At 44.6% G+C, this 19,108-nt stretch overlaps 1 protein-coding gene across 5 annotated transcripts in view; it reads left to right on the top strand.

Moving 5' to 3' along the window:
- Nucleotides 1-16,470: 16,470 nt before the first annotated feature.
- The window catches only part of SUSD4 (sushi domain containing 4), a 149,424-nt gene continuing 146,786 nt past the window's right edge, over nucleotides 16,471-19,108 (top strand). For 2 of the 5 annotated variants that reach the window (XM_030936814.1, XM_010368548.2), the window contains exons 1-2: nucleotides 16,473-16,680; nucleotides 17,279-17,458. In XM_030936814.1, the coding sequence (XP_030792674.1) occupies nucleotides 17,314-17,458 (145 nt within the window). In that variant the 5' untranslated portion in view covers nucleotides 16,473-16,680; nucleotides 17,279-17,313. Of the gene's footprint in view, nucleotides 16,681-16,805; nucleotides 16,893-17,278; nucleotides 17,459-19,108 lie in introns of those variants that run through there. The other 3 variants (XM_030936817.1, XM_010368547.2, XM_030936815.1) reach the window with 3 other exon arrangements.

Raw genomic sequence — 19,108 nt, 5'->3', positions numbered from 1 at the left:
TTTTCTGTTTTTGCTAAAATTGAGCATGAAATTTTCAACCTTAAATGAAATTTGTTTTTCAGAAAGCTAGAAGTAAGGGAATATAGCACTGCAATAGAAGTCTGGTGATGGATGGTTTGCCGTGACTGCTGACTGTGCATGTATTGTAATATGCTGTGCATTGTGAATCCTTGGCTGATGTTAGGTAAGGCAGGGCACCCTCAGCCCACTTAAATTCCAACCTCTGCATCGACCAGGTTTATTATACTATGAAAGAATTTTCAGTGGGCAACTCATAGTGTTCTTTTCACTCAAAGCCACCCACACATGGGGCTGGAGTAGAATTCAGCAACTGTGGGTGGCCCTGTCTGTGCATTCAGCAACCACTTCTGTCCACAAGAACCTTTTGAAAGCACCTTCAGCCACCTACCTGGGTCTCTGCTTGGCCATACCTCTGGGGAGAGTCATTAACTGTTCTCCCTTTTTATGGAATGAGGTTCCTTCTTGAAGTCTTGGTTCAGGGAAAGCCATCCCTGAACAGATTAAATCCTCTACTATACACTCTCACAGCTCCTTTAGAGTAGCAGCTTCTCGCCTTGGTGGGTGTGTTCATTGTAGGCCTACACTTGAGAGTTCTGTGAAGATTTGATTAACCAAGTCATCCTCCAGTAAGTTCTACGGGAGAAAGGATCTCACCTGCTTTTTTCACTCCCACCCAGGAACTTGATAAATATTTGTTGAATGAATGAAATAAATGATTGACTGCACTAAAAATTCACAGTGGCTCATGCCTGTAATCCCAGCACTTTGGGAGGCCAAGGCAGGTGGATCACGAGGTCAGGAGATTCAGACCATCTTGGCTAACACGGTGAAACCCTGTCTCTACTAAAAATACAAAAAATTAGCTGGGTGTGGTGGCACATGCCTGTAGTCCCAGGTACTCTGGAGGCTGAGGTAGGAGAATCACTTGAACCCAGGAGGCAGAGGTTGCAGTGAGCCGAGATTGCACCACTGTACTCCAGCCTGGGTGACAGAGTGAGATTCTGCCTCAAAAAAAAAAAAAAAAGAAAAAGAAAAATTCAGTGTCTAAACGTTGGGTACGGTGGCTCACGCCTGTAATCCTAGCACTTTGGGAGGCCGAGGTGGGAGGATCACTTGAGGTCAGAAGTTCGAGACCAGCTTGGCCAACATGCTGAAACCCCCATCTCTACTAAAAATACAACAATTACCTAGGGGCATGGTGGCAGGCACCTGTAATCCCAGCTATTCGGGAGGCTGAGGCAGGAGAGTTGCTTGAACCCGGGAGGCAGAGGTTGCAGTGAGCAGAGATTGCACCACTGCACTCCAGCCTAAGTGACAGAATGAGACTCTGTCTCAAAAAAAAAAAAAAAAAAAAAAAGAAAAAATAAATAAAAATTACCAGTGTCTAACACTGCTAAGCCAGTCAGTGGTAGGTATCAGTGCCTCTATTTGTATATGTGCCCCTAGTGCAGGGATGATTTCTAATCTTTTCTATCTGACTCAAGCCCCTGACCACACCTTTGCCCACTCACTCTTTGCTCCTGTTCTCAGCCCCTACATTTTAAACAAGTTCAAGGTCATCAAAGCAAACTTCCTCAACTTCCCCTTCCGCTGGGTCTTCATCCATTGTCTCCTTCTTTCTGACACAGGGTGTAAATTGACCCTGTCTCTTGCCAAAGCCCATTCCCCCTACTCTGATTCTGTCCCTCCATCTTCCCTAGGCCCTTGCTGCCTCCTGCATCCCCTATTTTGACTCCTCTTCCTTCTTTTCTCTCTCTCCTTACAGCTATGCTCAGGTGACTTCCATCTCCCATGACCCTTATAGTTTAGCTCTCCGGGCAGCGCTGTCCAACAGAACTTTCTGAGATAAGGGAAATGCTCTGCATCTGTGCTATCCAATATGGAGCCCACAGGAAGTTGCTGAGCACATGAAATATGACTGACATGACTGAGGAAACAGACTTTTAATTTTATTTGATTCTAACTTATTAAAATTAAAAGAGGCACGTGTGGCTGGTGCCCTCCATATTGGACAGCAGAGTTCTAAAATGTGAGCTCTGAAGTCATATTGCTTAGATTAAAATAAATTATAGTTTTGATCTCTGAATCATATGACCTTGGGCAATTTACTTAAGTTCTTTAAGTATTCAACTTTTTCATCTAAAGTTGTGATAGTAGTACTGAAGTATAGGGTTGTCATGAATGAGATAATTCGTATCATTACATTAAACAGATAGTGTATACTCCTAGCATAAACACTCAAAATGTGCTTCTTGTACTTGTCATCATCATCATCATCTTTGTTATTTAGACATGTTCACATTGTTTTTTCAAACTTCAGCTCAGGATGTGTTAACAATCAACAACATCAATTTAGTGGACTTTGGCTAGCATTTTTTAAAAAGACATACTTTATTATTTTTTTTTTTTGGAGACGGAGTCTTGCTCTGCCGCCCAGGCTGGAGTGCAGTGGCCGGCTCTCAGCTCACTGCAAGCTCCGCCTCCCGGGTTCACGCCATTCTCCTGTCTCAGCCTCCCGAGTAGCTGGGACTACAGGCACCCGCCTCATCGCCCGCCTAGTTTTTTCTATTTTTTAGTAGAGACGGGGTTTCACCGTATTAGCCAGGATGGTCTCGATCTCCTGACCTCATGATCCGCCCGTCTGGGCCTCCCAAAGTGCTGGGATTACAGGCTTGAGCCACCGCGCCCAGCCAAAAAGACATACTTTATAATACAATAAGAAATATGAGTGCTTCTCATGTAGTAGAGGTAGATATGAAGTCATGAAATGTTTGTTTCTATCTATGGGTGAACTATGTACCAGGTGTTGAAGTAAAATATATTTCTTACCATAGGTTGCATTTTCTAAAAAAGTTGTGTTTCTCTAGAAGTGTTGTTTTAGAGTTTAGAAGGTCAAGACTATGTTCTAGAGGCCAAATCCAGTGGTCTCTTCTCAGTCTCATCTTGATTTCTTGGTCCTATTTGGCACTGAGGTCCATCTTCTATTCGACTGAATTTCTTTCCTTCCTTGACTTGCTTTGCTTACTTTTTCTTCTCTCCATCCCAGTGTTTCTCCAAGGGTCACTTGGATTCTTTTTCTTAAAAAAGAGTCTCACTTTGTTGCCCAGACTGGAGTGCAGTGGTTGGATTATGACTTACTGTAGCCTTGACCTCCCAGGCTCAAAAAATCCTCCTGCCTCAGCCTCCTGAGTAGCTTGGACTACAGGCACATGCCAACACACCCAGCTAACTTTTAAAATGTTTGTAGAGACAGGGTCTCACTGTTTCCCAGGTTGGCCTCAAACTCCTGAGCTCAAGACATCCTACTGCCTTGGCCTCACAATCACCTGCTGGGATTACAGGTGTGAGCCACAGCACCCAGCCCTCCAAGAGCCATTGGTATCAAAATCAGTCTAGAGGTGTAAAGAACATGTTTATTCTTCAAGGTGGGCCTCCTGATTGTGTCTCCTGTCACCCTTGTGACCTCTCCTCCCACACTGAATTCAACTCATCTATGTAAACAATAGGATTTTGCAGACATGACAAGTGTGACTTATGAGGCTTTGTCGTAAAAGATCTTGTGGTCTCTGCCTTACTTTCATGGATCATTTGCTCCTGGGGAGCCAGATGCCATGTTATGAGGACACTCATCTTCGTTCAGATCCTTTACCCAAGTTAAGTCTTTAGATCACTGCAGCCCAGCCGACTACTTGACTGCAACCTCGCCAGAGGCCTGGAGCCAGATTCCTGATTTATAGAAACCATGAGATCAAAAATATTTCCTTGTTTTTTAAGATGCTGAATTTGGGGGTAATTACATCAATAGAAAAGGAAGCAGGCATGTGCTTTAAGTTGCATGTCCCTAGACCCCATTCCAGGCCTACTGAATCTGTTTCCCCTGAGACAGCCTCAGGATGGCCTTACAGTCTGCATTAACATTTCTGGGTACTTTTTCTACTCTCTACGGTTTAAGACTCACTGCCCTTTTTTTTGTTTTCACTGACTGTTCTCCCTCCCTCCCTCACTCCATTTCTTCTTTCTCCTATAGCACAGGTCCCAAAAGTTCTCTCCAGGGCCTCCTCCCTTTTCATCGTGCACTCCTTATGCAAGTGCATCTATTCTGTGGCTTTAGCCGACAGCCTTGGAGCAGCTCAGGGACCTGCTTCTCTTCCTTGGAGCCCTCTACAAAGCTCATGAGACTGAGTTTCCAACCACTTACTGGGTATCTCCATATGGACTTTTTTCTGGCAACTCAAACCCAACATTTCCAACACTGAATTCATAACCATCCTCACAAAATCTCCTTTTTGTTTGTATTCCCTGCTTTTGTTAGCAGGTTTATAGCTCAGTCTCTTAGACTCTAAGTCTTGATGTCATCTTTGCATTATCTTTTTCCCTCACCCTCAATACATAGGGGTCCCTGAGATCTTACCATTGCCCCTCTTCAGAACCTCCCTTGGCTGCTGCTATTGCTCTTGTTCATACCTCATTATCCCTTACCTGGATGGTTGGGAAGCTTCCTCATTGTCTCCTTGTCCTATTCTTTTCCCATCCAGACTTCATGCTTCCTAAAAGACTAGTATCTGGTTCAACTGATCATGATACTTCCTCACTCAAAATCCTTTGATGCAGTCTATCATTAATGGGCATTTGGGTTAATTCCATGTTGCTATTGTGAATAGTGCTGCAATGAACATATGCGTGCATGTGTCTTTGTAATAGAATGATTTATATTGCTTTGGGTTTACATCCAGTAATGAGATTGCTAGGTCAAATGGTATTTCTGGTTCTAGATCTTTGAGGAATCGCCACACCATCTTCCACAATGGTTGAACTAATAGCATTCCTATTTATCTGCAGCCTCACCAGCATCTATGTGATACATATACATCACGGAATACTATGTGGCTATAAAGAGGAACAAGATCATGTCCTTTGCAGGGGCATGAATGGAGCTGGAAGCCATTATCCTCAGCAAACTCACACAGGAACGAAAACCAAACACCACATGTTCTCACTTATACATGGGAGCTGAACAATGAGAACACATGGACACAGGGAAGGGAATAACACACACTGGGGCCTGTCAGGGGTGGGGTGCTGGGGAAGGGAGAGCATTAGGAAAAACAGCTAATGCATGCTGGGCTTAATAACTAGGTGATGGGTTGATAGGTGCAGCAAACTTGCCTATGTACCCTGGAACTTAAAAAAAATCACTTGATGGCTTCCCACTGTCTTTTGATAAAGTTCAATGTTTTTGGTGTGACCCCAATAAGAAGTTCCATCTGTATTTCTAACAACCACCTTGCAATCCACCCCTAAACACACAGGCTCCCTAGGCACAAAGGGTTGTCCACAATGTCCCAGGCATGCCTTGAAGTTTTCCAGATTTTTCTCATACTGTTATGTTAACTATATAATTAAAATCTCCCTTGAGAATAAAAAGTCATGATATAAAGCCCATTGCAAAATTTACTTGCAATGCAATCTACAATGGTAGATGTAGTCTGCTCCTGTGCCCTTCCATCCCAGCCCCCAAAACCAGGCAGGGAGAAGGCAGGGTAGGGGTGTGGAAGCAAATCCCATCCGGCTTCTGGCTACTTTGTTGCCTTCTGATATTGTTTGGTTCTGTGTCCCCACCCAAATCTCATCTTGAATTGTTGCTCCCATAATCCCCAAGTGTCATCGGAGGGACCCAGTGAGAGATAATTGAATCATGGAGGCGGGTTTTCCCATGCTGTTTTCATGATAGAAAATAAGTCTTGGCCAGGTGCGGTGGCTCACGTCTGTAATCCCAGCACTTTGGGAGGCTGAGGCAGGCGGATCACCTGAGGTCAGGAGTTTGAGACCAGCCTGGCAAATCTGGTGAAATCCCGCCTCTACTAAAAATATAAAAATTAGCCAGGTGTGATGGTGGGCGCCTGTAATCCCCCTACTCAGGAGGCCGAGGGAGGAGAAAGGAGAATCGCTTGAACCTGGGAGGCGGAGGTTGCAGTGAGCCAAGATCACACCATTGCACTCCAGCCTGGGCGACAAGAGCAAAACTCTGTTTAAAAAAAAAAAATGAAAAGAAAAAGAAAATAAGTCTCATGAGACCTTGTGGTTTTATAAAGGGCAGTTCCCCTGCACACGCCTTCTTGCCTGCCTCCATGTAAGACATGCCTTGCTCTTCCTTTGCCTTCCACCATGATTGTGAGGCCTCCCCAGTCATGTGGAACTGTAAGTCCATTAAACGGATTTTTCTTTATAAATTATCCAGTCTTGGGTATTTCTCCATAGCAGTATGAAAATGGACTAGTATACCTTCAGATAATGGAAATTTAAAAAGCCCATTCAGCATCCTGTGAGTCTTCATTTGCTTTGTCTACACTGGTTACGCTTTTGTGAAAAGACAAATTCATTCATTCATTGAGCCAGTGAGCATTTATTAACCCTGTCCTAGCCATAGTGGTAGATATAAAGATTAAGATCCAGTCCTTGTTCTTTTTCAATTTGGATACACCTTCTAGATAGTAGCAGTTGCCAAAGGAAAGATGCTAAAATATCAGAGAACTTCACAGGTTAAAAAAATCACTTCTGGATTGGAGATGTAGGGAGTGGAGATAAATTATTGCCTATCTCTCTCCACTTGTATATAAGCTCCAGGAAGATGGGAATCTTTGCTTTGTTTAGTTGTATATTTCTAGCATACAAAGCAGTGCCTGGCACATAGTAGAACTCAATACATATTTGTTGAATGAATAGGTGCCTGAATTTTAAAAATATATATAAAAGAAACATAGGCCTGGGTTTATGACTATGAGCTCTAAGGCTGAGATGATGTCTATTTGCATTTTTATGGATTTGCATTATGTTCAGCATATTTTATGCACTCAATAAATTCTGGATGAAAGTTGAGTAAGTGATTTCATAGCTGAGGTTTGTTTTCTTCTCACCCCTTTTCTTGGTGTCGTTAAGTATTAACCCTCCTGAAGAAAATGTCCATGACAGTGGTTTTAAAGGTAAGAGTCTTTAAGAAACCAAAAAAAAAAAAAAAAAAAAAAAAAAAAAAAAAAAAAAAAAAAAAAAAGGGCAGTATGGTAGAAAATGAAGGCAGTGTGACAGAAAATGAGATGAAAGAAAAAGGTCAGGAAAATAACATTTTAAAATGTAATTAACTACTGAAAGTATTTTTGAAAGCACTGATTTACCTTTACCTGGTAGTCAACTGAAATGGAAAACATGACAATAGGTGGTGATGATGTTGAACCATCTCATTAGCAATATTTGTTTAATTTAATCCAAGAACCAAATATTGCTATACAGAGTCCAAAGCTTAAAGTTATTGGAAGTATTTTATCTAATTCAGGATTAAATAAAAAAGTGAAAGGCTGAGAGAATATTTCTGTTGTTGTTTTTTTACCCCAATGATATAAATTTAACTAGCTGAAATCATATTCTGAGTATCAGACATTTACACCAACTCTGAAGTGGCAGTTACCTTGGCATATTGAAATTACTTGGGGCTTGTTTAATGAGAAGCTTATCCATTAAGAACCCCACTGGATACAGAATTAATTGCTGGGGAAAGCATCAAAAGCAAGAGAACATCATAGTCCTTGCCCTAAAGGAGCTTACCATGTAAGCAGCTGAAACAAATATGAACAAAGCAAGAAAAAAAAAGCAAATAAATTATGAGTGTAGATTAATTTACAGCCCTTTGGTAGAGTCAGCTAGTTGCCCATTGAAATCTGAACTTCCTTTCAACCTTAGGAACAGTTGTCCCTTTGAGACTACACTTCCCAGGTCATTTTGCACTTATGTGAGACCATGTGACTAGCTGTCCATGTGACCTCATTATGGTCAATGGAATGAGGGCAGAATAGATGTGGGCCTCTTTGGGGCCTGGCCCATATATGCCTTATCCTTTCTACCCATGGGCTGATGTAAGAAAAATAATTATACGCATATAATATATTATATATAATGATATGTATTATATCTAATTATATAAATATTTATGTATAATATATATTTGTATTATATAAGGTATAATATATATTTATATTATATAATATATAATACATTATTATATATCACATATAATTATATAAAATATATAATTTTAATTTTATGTAAAATTATATAATATATAACATACAAAATTATATATTATGTTATATTTTAATTATACATTTTATATTAATTATAATTGATTATATAATTTTATAATTATATATAATTAATTATATTATATTGCATATTATAGAATAGGTAGTTATATAATATACATAATTATATATTATGCAATATATTACATATTATATAATAGATAATTATATATAGTGTAATATATGTAACACACATATAAATATGTATACTGTAATATAGATAACATATATTATATGTACACATATCTATTTACATATTATATAAATATAATATTGTCTTGACCCAAGTTTTGAGGCCCTGGCTTAAGGCTGGTCAGTTCTGCTTCTTGATTAGCTGATTGAGTCCACAACCCCAATCACTCAACCAATTCCCTTTTTGGGCACTCATATGGGGCCACTGCCCTGATTGCCCCGAGTACCAGACAACCAGAGGTAACCACTATGCTTCACAGCTCCCTGAAATTACTCAAATTACTCAAATCAGACAGTTCACAGGGAGTCTAAAAACCTAGCTAACCCCATTCCACTTGCCGTACATAAACTGGCCCAAACAGTCCTGGCGCAATCTCTGTGTGGTCCTGTGTGGCAGTCTTTTCTTGTTTGGAGCTGTAAGTAACAAATAATTCTACCTTTCATCTATCCAGATGCCACTGTGATGTGTCCAGCCATCTTTAAATCTTATAAAACAGCTGAAATGGCAAAGACCAGAAACTCTTGGAAACCATGTGTTGACTGGAACAAAGTTGCTTTCTGCCTGGGTTCCTGAAGGACTGCCGTGCCCCAACTCCACTCATCTTCAACTCCCCAATTTGTGTCCCTCCCTCATCACCCTGGACTGTCCTATGAGAGAGAAAGAAACTTCTATTACATTGGAGTCATTACATGTTTTGCCTTATCTGTTATAGCAGTTTAACCCACCCTAATTATCACAGGAAATCAGCCAACTCGCAGCTAAGGATACAGTGTGGGATGAGGAAACTTCCAGGGAGGGACAGAGGGGGCTCTTATCCCACCTCCTATGAGGAGGGGAAGCTCTGGAGGGGAGCTCAAGGTTGATCTTTAACAAAATGGCAAAGGAGTTTAGCAGTTAATATTATTGCACATCCCTCCCTTCCTCGTCCAAGGGAAAGCCTTAAGTCAAAGAACTCCTTATGAGACAGATCTTATTATTTCTATTTTTCATGGTATTCTCAAAGTTAACTCTATCTCATTAAGCCCCAAGTTCATTCTCACTTTCTAACCTTTGTTTATCTTTTTTCTCACATCCTGTGAATTTCAAATTAGTTCCTAATTACCCTAGTATTACATAATCTCCTCACCACTCCCGAAATAATAAAAGTCATAGCAATAAAACTAAAGTATTTTTGACCACCCTTCCCAAACAATTCAATCTGCTCACGCTAACCTGGATGTAACCCCACTGCGGTGAATCATTTCAGACTTTTTTCTTTTGTGTTCATATAAATCCATAGAAAATCTATGGTATTGCCTTTCCATAAATTGTATCTTGCTGTACATTGTGTTCTACAATTTGCTTCTTTTGCTCAGCAACAATGTTTCACAGAGCTCTCCTGTTCTTAGGTGGAAATCTAATTTATTCCTAATGGCTACATAGTGTTCCTTAGTATGACTAGACCACAATTTATTTAGTCATTCCATCATTCAGCTTATTTCCAGTTTTCCACTTTTAGAAAAATGCCTGTAGTGAATATCTTTGGATCTACTTTCCTGAGCACTTACTATGTGCTAACTGCTCTTCAGGAATAATGCCATTCCCCTCAATGGTTGTGTGAAGTAAGTACTGACACCATCTCTATTTAGTAGACGAAGTATCCAAGTGAATGCATCAGGGTTTCTTTAGGGGTAGATGCTGAACAGTGCAATTGCAGGATCACTTTCTCCTCTTTTTCTTCTTTTCTTTTTTTTTTTTTTTTTTTTGAGATGGATTCTCACCCTTTTGCCAGGCTGGAGTGCAGTGGTACGATCTCGACTCACTGCAACCTCTGCCTCCTGGGTTCAAACAATTCTCCTGCCTCAGCTTCCCGGGTAGCTGGGACTACAGGTGTGTGCTGCCACACCCAGCTAATTTTTGTATTTTTAGTAGAGATGGGGTTTCACTATGTTGGCCAGGATGGTCTTGATCTCTTGACCTTGTGATCCACCCGCCTTGGCCTCCCAAAGTGCTGGGATTACAGGCGTGAGCCACTGCGCCCAGCCTCCCCTCCTTGCTAGTGGTGGCCTGTTCTAAAAGTGCCTGGGATTTGTTTTAATTAGGTATGTTAAGACACACAGACATAGAAATGATTATATGCATATATACATTATATATAATGTCATGAAGGAAAAAGTTTTTAGAGTCAGAGATGCCTAGAGGCAGGGGCATGGCACACCATGCAGGGCCACGTGGGGAAGCACCAGGTAGGTCTAGAGGCAGAAGGAGTGAGATTGTGGTGGGGAACATGGACAAGAGCCTTTATTGTACTTTCACGGGAAGGAATAGGTGAGGCAGTGTAAACAGATTTAAGATGGGCTAGTTTGAATGGCTTCAGCGGACTAGTTTGAATGGCTTCAGTGGACTCTGGGGCATAGGGGCTGTGCCTAGTTGTCTGGTACCTGGACCTGGGGTGATAAGGGCCAGAGAATAGTGGTCCTGAGTGTGACAGCTCATAGAGGAGGGTGGGAGTGGGTGTAGTCTACCATCTCTAGGAATTGTCTAGTTCTGGGAAGGGCAGCCCCTTGAGGGTCACCAACATCCCAAATGTCAAAGCATCAAAATACAGAAAATAAAAGACGTAGTCAATACACAGAAATTTATACTCCTAACAGCAGAATATTGGAACTCCCTTTTCCCTGCATTATCACCAAACACCTGATATTATCAAACATAGTATTTGTAATCCATCTGATGGGTGAAAACAGTGTCTCTTGTCTTAATTGGCATTCCCCAATTAATTAATGATATTGAGCACCTTTCACATATCTATGGGCCAATGGGCAATAGTTCCTTTCTGGTTCACCTCTCCAGTTTCTTCCCACCCCTCCATGGTCTTCTCCCTTGGTCTGCAGACACAAGCTACACTTTTCTGTATGGCTTTCTAAGCCCTTCTTGATATGGTCCAAGTGCTTCTCAGAAGTTTTATCTCTTGGCATTTTCCAACTTGCATTCTAAATTCTAACCTTGGTCTCTGTCCCCAACCCTTCCCTCCTGACCTTTGCACAAGCTATTCCTTCTGCCTAGAAAACTCACTGTATATCCTTTCCCCTTCATTTCTGACACACATACACACACACACACACACAGACACCCTCATATGACATATGAGGTCACCTCCAGGACCCTTTTCCTACCACCTTCTCTAAGTACTTTCCAATTACAGCAATTACCCCATGACTGTATAATTGCAGGTTTGTCTTTCAACTCTCCCCATAGATTATAAACTTGTTAAAGGTAAGGATTGTGTTTTTGTTTTTGTATTCTCCATACCTGGCACAATGACTGAAATATGCTGGGTACACAGTTTAAGTGCACTTCGAATGGAAGGAAGAATGGATGGGAGTGTGACTGAATGAGCTTATTTATCCTGTTCCACACTCCAGCCCCTGAAGCTGAGTGTGTAGTCTCCTTGCTGAGTGTGTAGTCTCTCCAAGGCAGAGGCAACGGGTGAATCAGATGCTTTGAAAATTCTAGATTTACACCCAAACACAGCATTTGGTACCATGCTAGGCTCATGTTCTGGTATGTTCTGGGCTCATTAAAGGGTTTGTGGTTGATTGTGTGTATTCCTGGGTGTGCAGGATTGAGGAAAGCCAGAAGAGAAGAACAACTGGCTCCAGTTTGGTTTTCAATGTCAGTAAGAGATTGGTGCAAATGATTTATTTTCCTTTGAATATTGACTAAGAAAAATAAGTCACCATCTCTATCTTCATACATAAGGTGCCATAGACTGCCAGTTTCCCATGTCCCCTCCAATCCATTCTCTTCTTTCTGGTCTCCAGGCTGTCCAATAAAGACTACATTTCCCAACTTCCCTTGCAGCTAGGTATGGCCATGTGACTAGGTTCTCAGTAATGATATGTGAGAGAACTAATTTATGTAACTTCTTCCTCATTTGCCTGAAAGAAAATTGTTACCTTATACTTTTCTTTTCTTTCTCTCCAACCACTCCCCAATGGCTTTCCTTTGGGCCAGACCCCAGAAATGCCAATGATCCAGCTTCAATGATGCAAATGAAGACCTCAGGGAACAACAGAGTAATGAGAGAAGGAACCTAGGTCCCTGAATGACTCTGGAGCAGACATGCCCCAGACATTTTACCATGCCCTGTACCTCCAATGGTAAGAAATTTACATATGTGAGAAATAAACTTCCATTTAATTTACTATATATTTGGAACACTTTGTTACAACTTAGCCCATACTGTAACCTACATTTTTCTTCTACCTCTTCCCAAATTTATTATTCTGCTTAGCGCTTAACACCATCTAGCATAGAAAATGTTTTCCTTCTTTTCTTCTCATCTGTCTTCCTTAACTAGAATAGTTCCTGGAAGGCAGGGTTTTTTTCAATTAGCAATAATCACCTCAGATAAACTTCATTGGCTATGATACTGCTACTGCACAAAGCTGAAGGCAGGGGTTTTTGTCTTTGTTCACTGTTGAACTCCCAGCATCTAGAAGACTGTCCAGTTCATAGTAAGTGCTCAACAAATATATATAAAGTGAACTATTATTGGCCACCAAAAGTGAAATCATAATATATACCACGAGGAAAGAAGAGTGAAAACAGTGGGGAACTTCATGCATGGAGGGTAGAGAGAAGGCATGTAATCAGAGGAGGGGCAGAGTCTCTAAGAAAAAAAGCCCCCGGTGCTCTCCTGTCTTTGGGAGGAGGACTCTGAGGTTTTGCTTTAGTTTCTGTCCCCACTGGTATTGGTTCTGGAGTTGAGAGAGGAAGAGAGATAAAGTCAGGTTTCCGTACCTGCTCCCACTTAATAGGAAGTAAACCATATTCTCTTCTACATTCCATCTACCCTCATTTCCTTCCTCTTCTTCAGAAAAATATATAACAAAATAAATTCAAGATGACTCATTTTGTAAACTTCCTTAGGTAGAAGGTATTCATAGAAATAGCTGTGGAATGGCAGAAAAACTATTAGGAAGAAGTTGAACTGTCTTTTTTTTTTTGAGACGGAGTCTTTGCTCTGTCACCAGGCTGGAGTGCAGTGGCCCCATCTTGGCTCACTGTAAGCTCCACCTCCCGGGTTCACGCCATTCTCCTGCCTCAGCCTCCCCAGTAGCTGGGACTACAGGCGCCGGCTACCATGCCCGGCTAACTTTCTTGTATTTTTAGTAGAGACGGGGTTTCACCGTGTTAGCCAGGATGGTCTCGATCTCCTGACCTTGTGATCCGCCCTCGGCCTCCCAAAGTGCTGGGATTACAGGCGTGAGCCACCGCGCCCGGCCTGAACTGTCTTAACTTCAAATCTGAGGCTTTCATTGGCTAGATGGTCTCCAAAAAAATGGATTGACCTCCTTTGTCTTCACCATCCTCACCCATGATGAGTATGTTTTTGTTTTATATTTTACACTTTAAAAAATATACTGTATTTTTGTTGTGGGATGTTACAGGTTCAATTGTGTCCCCCCCCAAAATTTATAGGTTGAATCCCTAACCCCCAGTACTTCAGAGCATGAACATATTTGGAGACAGGGTCTTTAAAAGGGCAATGAAGTTAGAATGGGGTCGTTAGGGTGTTCCCTAATCGAATGTGACTGCTATCTTTATAAAAAGAGGAGAAGAGGACACAGACACAACAGAGGAAAGACCATGTGATCACACACGGAGAAGATGGTAATCTGCAAGCAATGTACAGGGACCTCAGAAGGAACAAACCCTGCCGGCACCTTGATCTTGGACCTCCAGCCTCCAGGACTGTCAGAAAATAAATGTCTGTTGTTTACGCCACCCAGCCTGTGGTATTTTGTTTTGGCAGCCCTACAAAAATAATACATGGGATAATGTAGAAAATGATTAATAATAATAACATATGTAATACTAATAACAATAAGTTATGCTGTAGTTGCCCTCCAAATGCTTGTCTTCTTCAGTTGAATTAATAGAAGCAAGTTGTTTAAAATACAGAAAGCAACAATACTGGCCTGTACTGGTCAGAATCCACAGAAGGAAAGTAGGGCCTCTTTCTGGAAACAAACTTTGATTGTTGGGGGTGGATGATCATTGAGAAACTGGGTCAGAGAAAGGCCACAGGCTGGTGAAAAGTCTGGGAATTGCTGCACTGAAGGAAATGGCTATGCGTGACCCAGAGAAGAGAAGACTCAAGGGAACACGAAGCCATCTCCAAAGCCATGAGATGCTCTCTTAAGAAAGAGGAATTCTATTTAGCTGCGTGGGCCCACAGGGGAGAGACAAAATCAGTGGGTAAAGGTTTCAGGGAAGTAGATTTCCGTTCAATGTAAGAAAGACTTTTCTAAGAGACCTGCTGGCAAATATAAACAGGCTACCTTGATAAGTATTCAATGAGGCTGAATGACCACTTATTAGAAATGTCAGAGAGGAGACTCAAGCATAGATCCCATGTTTGGATCAGATAAACTTGAATGTTCCTTTCAGTCCCAACATTCTCTGTAAAAATAGATTGTACTCCAGCCAAAGAATAGATTTCAACAGCTCTTGGATATACCTCTTACAATGGTTAAGAACATGTGCATGGTCAACAAATATTTCTGACCGTCATTGATTTGGTGGATATTTTATAAGATTTAGAAAATTTACTAAGAAAGAAAAATGGAATAAATATTCAAACTGTGGAGGACAGTCACAGGACCTTGGGAAGGTGGAAGGTCCCCTACTAATATTTTGGGGTCCCAAAGTACAAGCTGTACCAAAACTGGACTTGTGCTAGTCAAAATCTTCTTTATTTTGTGTAAAGCTGCCATCTCAAGTTCATACACACGCAAAAACAAAAAACAAAATAACGGAGCTTGACTTATCTACTAAAAGCTAATCTATCCTGAAAGAATGTGTTAAAATTACTCCCAGTGAGAGTTGACACAGTAAAAGCTGTAATTTCGCAACTACCATCAGTATGTGAGATTTTGGGAAAGTCGACAGAAGCAAGGGATGATTTGGTAGCTGTATCAGGCACATAGTTTTCATATCCATAAATTGCTACACAGTCATGGAGTGTCACTGGTTCTAAAGTGCGGCGGGTGGACGCCACCTCATTACCTGACTCCTCTTAATCACTGCGGCTGGAATGTGGGCTTCCCTATCTTGAAACCGACCGCGGGCGGTCAGAGCCGGCACGGAGTGAGAGCTGCAACCACTGCGGGCTGAGCTCCGACAAAAGAACCGGCGCAGAGAGAAGGAACCGACCAGGCCAACTCTCTCCACTTGGGGCTGGGAGGGCAATTACCACCGACCCCTTGGCTTCCGATCTAAGACCCCGGAAGCTTCCCCTCCTCCAGATACCCAACCTGCGCGTCACCGATCACCCGCCACCCCCGCCTCCCCGCCCAGGGGAGCGCCTCCCAGGCCGAAGCTCCGAGGGGCCCGCTCATCTCCAAGACCGGACAGGGGTCCTCACTCATAACGCCTGCGGCTGGCAGAGGGAAAATACCAAGGGTGCGGGGGAGCGGGAGGGTGTCTCTCAGCTGCCGCAGGTCGTCCTTCGGTCTCCCCGGGGACGCGCAGAGCCTCGGCGGAGGTGGGAGCGGGGAGGGGTTACAGCTGGAAATTAAGAGACTTGAGCAACTGGCGGTGCTCAAGTTAACCGAGTCCGTGGCGAGCGTTCTGTGGATGGGAGCGGCCGGCTGCGCACTCGTCCTGGGTCTGGAGCCACCGCCGCGGCGGCAGTTCTAGGGCGGAGCGCTCTCCCGCGCCAAGCCACGCCGCGGGCTAGGGGCACCAGAGGCAGCGCGGAGGCCGGGGTGGGCACCTGAGCTGGCGCGCAGCCGGGGCAGGGACCGCAGTCCAGCGCCGGGGAAGGGGTGACCCAACTGCGTGCTTGTGCGAGAGCAGCAGCCGGCGCCTCGCGCCCCGACAGGTGCAGGCGCGCGGGCTTCCCATTGGTCGCGGCGGCGGCCTCTTACCCGTCCCCGCCCTCGCCGGTCGCCGGCCCTGCCGCGGCGCCGGCTGGGTTGGCAGAGGCGCGTGCTCGCGCGCCCGCGCACCCTTCGCCCCGTCCCCGCCCCCCACCTCACCCCGTCCCCGCCCCCTCCCTCTCTCCGCGCCGTCGCCGCCGCGCGCTCGCGAGTTCAGGTAGCGGGCGCGCGGGCGCCTCCGCGGGGGCGCGCGGCCGGGCTCCCGTCCTCCCCCCGCACCCGCCCGCTCGGGGGCGCCTGGGGAGGGAGCGCGCGGGCGGGGGAGCTGGAGCCGGGCGCCGCCGCCGAAGCTTCCGTCTCGTTCGCTCGCGCAGCGGCGGCAGCAGAGGTCGCGCACAGATGCGGGTTAGACTGGCGGGGGGAGGAGGCGGAGGAGGGAAGGAAGCTGCATGCATGAGACCCACAGGTAAGACCGAAAGCCCCGAAAGGGGCTTCCGTCCCGGAGAGGCGCTCGCAAGCCGGGGAGGAGGAGTTGGTGCCTGGTGCTGCTCCCCAAGGGAGAAATTCTTTTTTTTTTTTTTGACAGCGCATTGAAATCTCAGTGGGGACTGGGGCAGTAGGATCCATCCCAATCCTGAGGAAAACCAGAGAAGTAGCTGGGGGAGACGGTGCCACATTGTTAGATTCCCAGAGTGAAATGTATAGGCCCAGGGAAAAGTGTCCTCTCGGCCCCGAGACGCGGGGAGGCTTTAGACTTTCCTGTGGTGGGCACAGCTGCTGAATCCCGGGGACCGGCGCGGAGCCAATGTGCGCTAACCCCTGCCCTCCCTCCTGTCCTCCATCCCCCAGCACGCGCAGCATCCCACGGCGGCTGTTACTCAGTGCACCCGGCTCGGGGGAAGGCGGGGGACCTCGCCGTGGGAAAGGGGGCGGGGGCCGCGCGGGGGAGGAACCAGGATGGAGCCTGGGAAGCCGAGGCGTCGGGTCCCAGAGCGGAGGAGGGAGAGCGTGCCCCCTAAGCCCGGACAGTCTGGCTTATTGTCGTGTTCCGCTTCTGGTTGCAGACCCTTGCAAGCTGGATGCCCTCTGTGGATGAAAGATGTATCATGGAATGAACCCGAGCATTGGAGATGGATTTCTAGAGCAGCAGCAGCAGCAGCAACCTCAGTCCCCCCAGAGACTCTTGGCCGTGATCCTGTGGTTTCAGCTGGCGCTGTGCTTCGGCCCTGCACAGCTAACGGGCGGTGAGTGACCCAGCTGTGTTGGGAGGGCCTAGGGATGGCCCAGAGGGGAGAGAGAGCTTAGCTGCCAGGACAGCCTTGCACCCCTCCCCCATACACCCAGACTTCAGGAGGATCTGACAACGCGAGGGTGCCTGCGTCCCAGCCTATGGCCGTCCTTCTCCGAAACCGCTGGAGTTCCCTGAAAATTCCCCTGTGGAGCCCGCACAGATTTACACACCCACATTCTGTCTGGAGCTTCCCACCAGCCTCCGGGCCTGGCTTCCCCCAAGGAAAGACAATAAAGCCTGGCCCATTATTACCACTTTGGCCAAGAAAGGGGGGGCGGGGGAGTGATGTATTTGTGGACCTCTGACCCTTGTCAATGCCTTCAGCAGATAGAAGTCAGATTTCAGCCTCTGGATTTAAGCAAGAGTTGTAAGAACCACCTTTGAGAATGTGAAGGGTCTGGAAACGTGGTCAGACTGGCTGAGTGGCAGGTTTATTTGAAAGTTAACTTTCCCTTTCCCTGCATGTGCAGCGTGTCTGTGCATGTTGGGGGCGGGGAGGAGGTGCAGAGGTGTTCTTTCAGGTGTGCCTCTGACAGTTTGCTTTGGTCTTCGAGGTCTGATTTCGGGGAATAAAGTGAATCGCTTTTCTATGAAGTAGAAGTTAGCTGAAATAAAATTGATAGCCTCAGCCTCCGTGGGCGGCTAATCTATAACATATTTGGTTCTGGGGGAGGGGTATCTTTTGGTTGTGGTAGAGGAAGACAGATGGAGTTCCTGTCTGAATTTCAGAGCCTAGTCTCCCTGCCTCCACTGCTCATTGCTGTCCATCATTACTGTCCATTGCAAACGTTCTCTAGAGCTTGTTGATATAGACATTAAAAGGAGCTGAGATACTGTTAATATATAAATAAATTATAATCGGTTGAAAAGCAAGTATTGATTGCTATAAATAAACCATTTTAGCGTTTTAAAATATTGCTGTTTCAGAGAATTCCAAGGTGAAAATGGAAAAAAAAATGAGTGAAAAATTAGTAAAAGTGGAGGAGAGGTGTAACATGTTGGGCTTTAACATAGAGTAATCAATAACCCAGGCATTCCAACTTAGACATCTGAAAGATGCCCAGAGTATAAAGGTGTTTATTGCAATATGCATATGTATCAAAATTAGTGAGAAAACACTTGCTTTGGGTGAACATTGGTTTTTATTTTCATTTTTGTATATTTGTTTTAAGAAGGAATAACTTTTTGGGTGCTTGTAGTTTTCATAGAGATTTCTCTGAGGTAGGCTTCCTCTTCATGGAGGAAAAGGTCAAGTGTGAGGCCAGGCCAGCACCTGTGTGGCCTGCCAGGGCTCTGGTCACAGCCTCTGATCTGCCGTAGACACCAGCTCTGCTTTACAGATGAGTGAGAATAGACGGGCAGAACAGTATTGGGTGAATCTGGATCATTTCCTCCCCTCCTCTCTGCTTTTGCCTCCCAGTTCTAGCTTTCATTCTCTCAAACCAGGTCCACGTGATTTTCCATCTTCTTGGTCCATTTATCTTCTGTAGATGACAGACTAGTGAATCAAGGTTCATTTACATTTGTCTTGACTATTGTTATTGGATGGGTGAGGTCTGAGCACAGCTGAGATTTGTTTTGTGCTCTTGGTTCTGCTCGGTCG

Source organism: Rhinopithecus roxellana, chromosome 8 (genome assembly GCF_007565055.1).
Source record: "Rhinopithecus roxellana isolate Shanxi Qingling chromosome 8, ASM756505v1, whole genome shotgun sequence".
Taxonomy (NCBI): domain Eukaryota; kingdom Metazoa; phylum Chordata; class Mammalia; order Primates; family Cercopithecidae; genus Rhinopithecus; species Rhinopithecus roxellana.
The sequence above is the reverse complement of the archived record's forward strand: the minus strand, read 5'-3'. Positions and strand labels throughout refer to the sequence as shown.